This window comes from Elephas maximus, chromosome 17, assembly GCF_024166365.1.
Source record: "Elephas maximus indicus isolate mEleMax1 chromosome 17, mEleMax1 primary haplotype, whole genome shotgun sequence".
In the NCBI taxonomy this organism is placed as follows: domain Eukaryota; kingdom Metazoa; phylum Chordata; class Mammalia; order Proboscidea; family Elephantidae; genus Elephas; species Elephas maximus.
In genome coordinates this window covers 19,047,087-19,055,754 of record NC_064835.1, presented here as the reverse complement: position 1 = coordinate 19,055,754, position 8,668 = coordinate 19,047,087, and the positions used below count along the sequence as shown (strand labels likewise).

Below are 8,668 nucleotides of genomic sequence, written 5' to 3'. Positions count from 1 at the left end.
AGTAGTTGAATTTATGTTTGCTAAGTCTTTATGTTTTTCTTGGTTTTTATTTTGAATTATGGAATTGCTAGACCTCTTTGTGGTTACGTTAATATTTACCCCTATTTTTCTAAGCAAAAACCTGACTTGTATCATCCTGTATTGCCTTGTTTTCCTCTCCATATGGAAGATCTATGCCTCCTGCATTTAGTCCCTCTTTTTGATTATTGTGATCTTTTACATAATGACTTCAATGATTCCCTGTTTTGAGCATTTTATTTCTTTTTAAAATTAATTTATTTTGTTTTTGTGATTTCCCTATTTGAGTTGATACCAGGATGTACTGTTCTGTGACCTTGTGTTAGTATCTGATATTATTGATTTTCTGACCAAAGAATTTCCTTTAGTAATTCTTGTAGCTTTGGTTTGATTTTTGCAAATTCTCTAAGCTTGTGTTTATCTGTAAAGGTTTTAATTTCACCTTCATATTTTAGAGAGAGTTTTGCTGGATATATGATCCTTGGCTGGCAGTTTTTCTCCTTCAGTGCTCTGTATATGTCGTCCCATTCCCTTCTTGCCTGCATGGTTTCTGCTGAGTAGTCTGAACTTATTCTTATTGATTTTCTTTTGTAGGTGGCTTTTCTTTTATCCCTGGCTGCTTTTAAAATTTTCTCTTTATCTTTGGTTTTGGCAAGTTTGATTATAATACGTCTTGGTAATTTTCTTTTTGGATCAATCTTATATGGGGTTCAATGAGCATCTTGGATAGATATCCTTTCATCTTTCATGATGTCAGGGAAGTTTTCTGCCAATAGATCTTCAACTCTGTATTTTCTGTTATCCCTCCCTGTTCTGTAACTCTAATCACACGCAGGTTTGTCCTGATAGAGTCCCACATGATTCTTAGGGTTTCTTTGTTTTTTTTTTAATTCTTTTATCTAATTTTTCTTCAACTATATTGGTGTCAATTGGCTTATCCTCCATCTCCCCCTCTCTGCATTCCAGTTCCTCAGTTCTGCTCCTCTGACTTCCTATTGGCTTGTCTAATTCTGTAATTTACTGTCAGTCTTTTGGATTTCTGAATGCTGCCTCTTCATGGATTCTTGCAGCTTATTAATTTTTCCACTATGTTCTTGAATAATCTTTTTGATTTGTTCAACTGCTTTATCAGTGTGTTCCTTGGCTTGTTCTGTAGATTGCCTTATTTCATTTCTGAGGTCATCCCTGATGTCTTGAGGCATTCTGTATATTAGTTTTTTATATTCTGCATCTGGCAATTCCAGGATTGTATCTTCATTTGGGAAAAATTTTGATTCTTTAATTTGTGAGTTGTAGAAGCAATCATGGTCTGCTTCTTTATGTGGTTTGATATCGACTGCTGTCTCCGAGCCATCTGTAAGATATTGTAGTGATTTATTTTATATTTGCTCACTGAGTCTTATCTTGTTTTGTTTCCTTTCAGTATACCCAGATTGTGCTGTCTTGATTGTTGTAGCCTTTGAATCACTTATGTCCTATTCCCAGCTGGTTTGGGCTGTTACCAGATATATAAGCCTAAGATCCCATTCACTATTCTTTAATAGAATCAGCTTAGGTGTTCTGATTTTGGGTCACCAAGTGTGTGGTGTAGACTGTCACCTATTAACTTAGAGGAATAGTGATGATAGTTGTGTGCACCAGATTCTAGTAGCAGGGGGTCCTACTCCAGGGTGGGCAGGATGCTGACAGCCTTCCCCCAAGTGCCAGTGAGGTTGGTGTGTCTCTATTCCTAAAGATCTTTGGTGGGTAGGCTCTGCAGCTGTACGTAAGACACCCAATGCATGTACCTCAAAAGACTGGTAGGCATCAGTATCCTCAGACCCCTTTGGCATGTAGCTAGGTGGTTTGGGTAGAGCTTCAGCCCTCAGTTCCCCCTTGTGGATCAGTGAGGGCTCTGTTTAATAGGTAGAGATATCAGACCTCGAAAACTTGTCTTTCCAGTGATCTGCTAAAACAATTACAGTCAGATCTCTATCAGAATTGCCTTTACATTATAATAGCCACCTTGTTCCCTGTAGGGATGAAAGCCCCAGACTGTGGATCTGATATGCTTGGCCAGAGCTGGTTCTGTATTTTTAGTCCAGTTTAGGGAAGTCAGGGAAGGATTTTTCTTCCCTGGGTTTCTAGTTGCTGCTTCTCTCAGGCCAGGAGAATGGGTTAGGAAAAGACAAAAGAAAAAAATGCAGAGCACTTCACTCCGTGGCCCCGGAAATTCCAATGTTAATGAAGCTGACTGGGGCAGAGAGGGGAGGGAGCAGATAGAAGAGAGTAGCACCCAACAATATAGACAAAGTTACTTATCTTGCTTGATGATGACTGTTTTATCTGAGATTCCTGAGGGGCATGTAGCCTGTGTGCACTGGCTGGGTTGAGATTGTCTCCGAGGGTCAGGCCTGAGCTCCCTGCTTGTTCTGTCTCAGAAGCCGTTGTCAGCTCCTCCATTCCCAGTCCAAAGGCCAGCGCCAGTGCTCCCTGGCTGGGACGCCACACTCCAGGCTCTAAAACCAGTCGCTGTCTCCTGGTGACTTCTCCTCCTCTCAGCCGTGTTGCTGTGCTGCCTGTGTGCACTGGCTGGGTTTCCCCCGAGGTCACTTCTGAGGGCTAGGACTGCGTCCCGTGTTTGCGCCGTCTCAGGAAGCCCTGCTCAGCTCCCCTGCACCCAGTGCAAAGCCTGCCACCAAGGTTTTCTGACTGGGACGCTGTCTCCAGGCTCTGAAAACAGTCACTGCTTCCCCGTGGTTGCTCATTCTCTCCTTAGCTACACCGGTGTGCAGCCTGTTTGCACTGGCTGAGTCTTTACCGAGGTTACTCCAGGGGGCTAAGGGTTAGGGCTGTGTCCCATGCCTGCCCCGTCCCCACCACTCGGCACCAGGGAACCGTGAGGGCTCAAGGCTGTGGAGTGAGATGCCGGTTCCAGAGGCGGTCGCTGCTTCAGGGCATGGTTTTCGCTCCCCTGTCACTCAGGTCAACTCTTTAGATCTGTGTTTGATGGTCGGGTTTGTAGATTGTCATGTATGTGATCGATTCACTTGTTTTTCCGAGTCTTTGTTGCAAGAGGGATCCATGGTAGGTTCTACCTAGTCAGCCATCTTGACCCCACCTCCAATTTTTTTAATCTTTGGCATTAGTTGTTGGTGTGTAAAATTGAATAATAATGTATTAACTGGTCTTCCTTGTAACCTTATGGGTGTTATCACTGACAGGGTTGAATTTCAGGATAGAGCTCAAGATGTTCTTTTTGAAGATGAATGTGACACCCATCTTCTTTAATTTGTCATTCTTGGATAGTAGACCATATGGTTATTCAATTCAAAGTGGTCAATGCCAGGAATAAAATGACATATTGCATTGGGCAAATCTGCTGTAAAAGAGCTCTTTATAGTATTAAAACATAAAAATGTCATCTTGAGGCCCTGGTGGTGCAGTGGGTAAGAGTTCAGCTACTAACTGTAAAGGTTGGCAGTTCGAATCCATCAGATGCTCTTCAGAACCCATATGGGGCAGTTCTGTTCTGACCTATAGGGTCACTATGGGTCAGAATCGACTGACGGCAACAGGTTTTTTGGTTTGAACCCAAGCCATGGTCTTTTCATTTGTCTCATATCCATGCAAAAGCTGGACAATAAATAAGGAAGACGAAAGAAGAATTGATGAATTTGAATTATGGCATTGGTGAAGAATACTGAATATACCATGGACTGCCAGAAGACCAAAGAAATCTGCCTTGGACCAAGTACATCCATAATACTCCTTAGAAGGGAAGATGGCAAGACTTTGTCTTGCATACTTTGGACATGCTATTAGGAGAGACCAATTCCTGGAGAAGGTCATCATGCTTCCTAAAGTAGAATGTCAGCAAAAAAGAGGAAGACTCTCAATGAGATGAAGTCACACAGTAGCTACAAAGATGGGCTCAAACACAGCAACGATATAAGGATGAGGTAGGATCAGGCAGTGTTTTGTTCTGTTGTATGTAGGGTTGTTATGAGTCGCAAGTGACTTGACTGGACCTAACAACAACAACATTGTTAATGTATACAAATATGATTAAATTTTCTATGTTGATCTTTAAGCTGCAACTTTGTCGAACTTTTAAATTAACTCTAATATATTTTTTATCTTTTTTTCATATACAAATTTCTATAATCTTTTAAAAGAGATAGTTTTACCTCTAACTTTCCAGTACAGACACCTTTTAATTCATTTTCTGTTTGATTGTTCTGCCTTGAGCCTCAAGTATAATATTGAATAGAATAGCTAGAATGAACATTCTTCTCTTATTCTTGATATTTGGAGAAGACATTCAGTCTTTTATCATTAAGTATGATGTTAGCTGTGGATTTTATTTTTTTGAAAAAAAAGTTTTTATCAGAGCATGTACTCGTCATATTGTATCGTAAGATTCTAATTTCTTACATCCACCTGACCCTTAGAATCTTTCAAATTTGAGGAATCTTATCAAAGACAACAGTGAATCTGTAGTATTTTAATATGAGGGAATTTTGGAGTTGCCCTTTATCCACTCTAGGAAGAGTTTGTTCTCAAAAGGAGAGAATTGGAAAAAGGGTCTAGCAAGGAGTCATAAATTTGAATACCTTTATGGATCAAGCAGATGACACACTTATATAAAAGGGGTAGAACTTAGAGAATGGTGATTTGAAAAATGCATGTTTTGTGAAAGGTTCTAAATTCAAAAATGTTTCCTAAGCACTGTGTTACCAAAAAAAAAAAAAGAAAAGAAAAAACCCACTGTACTACTTCTTCACAATCTCGTTGATTCACAGCTGTTCATACAGACAGACAGGAGAACACGGCAGACCAACTCAGGCTGCTGGGGCAACAGTATTAGTAAGACATTCCTCATGGACATGGCTTTCTAACACTCCATTTGCAGTTATATTCTGCCTGTGGTGTAATAACTTTTTATACCCAAACTGTTTTTAATAAAAGTGCATTAGATTCACCTGTTGTGCATTAATGGGGCCTTAAAAAAGGATAGCTAGAGCAGTCCTATCAGTTCCAAGAAATAGTGAGTGGCAAAGATGAGAAAGATCCAATATAGAACTATTATTGGAAGATGGGGGCCAGGTGACAGAAGAGAAGCAGGCTGTACTGTGAAATGACTCAGGAAAGAATGTAAGTCCAGCACCCTTTCCTCATGAAAGTATCTAAAGATCATTTTTGAAATTTATTATTATACAATATATTAGTAATTTAGCATAGCTCCTGGGTATATGGAGTTCCTGGGTGGTGCAAATAGTTAACCTATGCTACTTTTTACCACTAACCAAAAGATCTGAGGTTTATATCCATTCATGTTACATCAGAAGAAAGGCCTGGAGATCTTCTTTTTCCTTCTTCTTTTTTTTTTATTGTGCTTTAAGTGAAGGTTTACAGTTCAAGTCAGTTTCTCTTACAAAACTTATACATACATTGTTATATGACCCTAGTTGGTCTCCCTACAATGTGACAGCATTCTCCTCCTCTCCATGCTGTATATCCCATGTCCATTTAACCAGGCCCTGTCCGCCTCTACCTTCTCATCTCACCTCCCATCAGGAGCTGGCCACGTAGTCTCGTGTGTCTACTTCAGTTAAGAAGCACTGTCTTCACAAGTATCATTTTATATGTCATAGTCCAGTCTAACCTTTGTTTGAAGAGTTGGCTTCGGGAATGGTTGTAATTGTGGACTAACAGACTCCGGGGGCCATGTCCTCTGTGGTCCCTCCAGTCTCACTCAAACCATTAAGTCTGGTCTTTTTACTAGAATTTCAGTTCTGCGTCCCCCTTTTCTCCTGTTCCATGAGAGATTCTCTGTTGTGTTCCTTCACAGAGTACTCATTGGAGGTTGCTGGGCACCAAGTTGTTCTTCCGGTCTCAGGTTGATGGAGTCTCTGGATTATGTGGCCCTTTCTGTCTCTTGGGCTCATATTTTCCTTGTGTCTTTGTTGTTCTTCATTAGCCTTTGCTCCAGGTGGGTAGAGACCAATTTATGCATCTTAGATGGCCACTTGCCAGACACCACTCACCAAAGTGGGATGCAGAACGTTTTCTTAATACACTTTGTTATACCAATTGACCTAGATGTCCCCTGAAACCATGGTCCCCCAACACCCCACCCCTGCTACTCTGTCCTTCAAAGTGTTTGGTTGTATTCAGGGAACTTCTTAGCTTTTTGTCCAGTTGCGCTAACTTTCCCTATATTGCCTGTTGTCCTTCCCTTCACCTGAAATAATTCTTGTCTACTATCTAATTAGTGAATACGCTCACCCTCCCTCCCCACCCTCATAACCATCAAAGACTGTTTTCTTCTGTGTTTAAACCTTTTCCTGAGTTCTTATAATAGTGGTCTCATAAAATATTTGTCCTTTTTTGACTGACTAATTTCATTCAGTATAATGCCTTCTAGGTTCCTCGATGTTATGAGATGTTTCACGGATTCATTCTTGTCCTTTATGGTGGTATAGTATTCCGTAGTGTGAATATACCATAATTTGTTTATCCATTCACCCATTGATGGGCACCTTAGTTGTTTCTATCTGTTTGCTATTGTAAACAGTGTCACAGTGAACATGGGTGTGCACACATCTATTTGTGTGAGGGCTGTTATTTCTCTAGGATACATTCCAATGAGTGGGAGTACTGGATCCTATGGTAGTTCTATTTCCAGCTTTTTAAGGAAGCACCAAAGTGGTTGTACCATTTTATATTCCCCCCAGCAGTGTATAAGTATTTCAGTGTCTCCACAAATCTCCAACATTTATTATATTGTGTTTTTTGGATTCATGTCAACCTTTTTGGGTGAGATTGTATCTCAATGTAGTTTTGATTTGCATTTTTTCAATGGATAATGATCGAGAGCATTTCCTGGCAGTATTTGTTCTGCAGAAGAGTTGAGAGAAGTGCAAATAAGGCATGGAAAGTGCTTTGTTGTTGTCATTGTTGTTAGGTACTAATGAGTCATTTTTCAACTTATATCAGTCCCATGTGACAGAGTAGAATCCTTCATATGGTTTTCTAGGTTGTAATGTTTACAGAAACAGACTTTCAGATCTTTCTCCAGCAGAGTTACTGGGTGGATTTGAATTGACAACCTTCTGGTTAGTAGCCCAGTGCTAACCATTGTACCACCAGGGCTCAGAACACTCAATACTCTAATTTATCAGAATAGCTCTTTTGCTGTTCTGAGGCCGGTCACCATACTTCAACTCACTCTTAGAACATAGAAACAAAAGAAGATATAATTCCACCTGATGCTTATTTCCATGATTCATAATACTTGAAGCCCAGAGTCCTGAACTTCCAACATAGAGCAGGAACAGGGAGAGAGAATTGGAGATACCTGAATGATAAGACTTGCATAAATAAACACCTACCTCAAATTTCTTCTTCTCTTTCTCCAGAAACTGCTCAGAGGAAAATGGCAGCAGGAAATCACTCCACAGTGACTGAGTTCATCCTCACTGGGCTAACAGAAAAAACAGAGCTCCAGCTCCCCCTCCTTCTTTTCTTCCTAGGAGTCTATGTGGTCACAGTGGTAGGGAACCTGGGGATGATCACACTGATTGGGTTCAGTTCTCACCTGCACACCCCTATGTATTATTTCCTCAGCAGCCTGTCCTTCATTGATTTCTGCTATTCCACTGTCATTGCTCCCAAAATGCTGGTGAACTTTGTGACAGAAAAGAACATCATCTCCTACCCTGAATGCATGACTCAACTCTACCTCTTTGCTTTTTTTATTATATCAGAATGTCATATGTTGGCTGTGATGGCATATGATCGTTATGTTGCAATATGTAATCCATTGCTTTACAATGTCACCATGTCTTATGAGGTCTGCTCCTGGTTCGTAGTTGCAGTATATATGATGGGCTTGATTGGCGCCACAGCTCACATAGTTTGCATGCTAAGAGTGGTTTTCTGCAAGGCTAAAATAATCAACCATTATTTTTGTGATCTTTTTCCACTACTGGAGCTCTCCTGCTCCAGCACTTATATCAATGAAGTGGTGATTTTGTTCTTCAGTGTATTTAATATTCTTGCACCAGTCATAGCCATCTTTGGCTCCTACGTCTCCATCATTGCCAGCATTCTGCGAATTAGCTCCACTGAGGGCAGGTCCAAAGCCTTCAGCACATGCAGTTCCCAAGTTTTGGCTGTTACAATCTTCTATGGTTCTGCAGCATTCATGTACCTGCAGCCATCAAATGTCAGCTCCATGAACCAAGCAAAAGTGTCTTCTGTGTTTTACACCATTATTGTGCCAATGCTGAACCCCCTGATCTACAGCCTAAGGAATAAGGATGTCAAAGTTGCAATAAATAAAATCATTGAGAAAAGATTATTTTGCAATGGCAAAGATTTCTGATTCTTGGAGATTTAATAACGAAGCATTCTAAAGATAGCAACATATACATAGAAGTAGTGAAATTATTGCCAACACTTGTTTATTTGGAAGAAAGTTCTCAAGGACAAGACTGGATGCATAGTGTCACATGGAGGGCAGTCACATGGAAGGCATTGTCAATTCTAGGAAGTCTCAGAGGTCACCCATAGTAACCCATGTTACCTCAAATCATTTTTTTAAAAATATACAAAAGACTTCAGGTGGAGATATTATAATTTATGTATACGGGATTTTGCACTT

At 40.4% G+C, this 8,668-nt stretch overlaps 1 protein-coding gene across 1 annotated transcript; it reads left to right on the top strand.

Moving 5' to 3' along the window:
* Positions 1-7,426: 7,426 nt before the first annotated feature.
* Positions 7,427-8,389, top strand: LOC126061033 (putative olfactory receptor 8G3). The gene has a single exon (XM_049857417.1). The coding sequence runs from the start codon at positions 7,439-7,441 to the stop codon at positions 8,387-8,389; it is 951 nt and encodes a 316-aa protein (XP_049713374.1). The 5' UTR covers positions 7,427-7,438.
* The last annotated feature ends 279 nt before the right edge of the window (positions 8,390-8,668 follow it).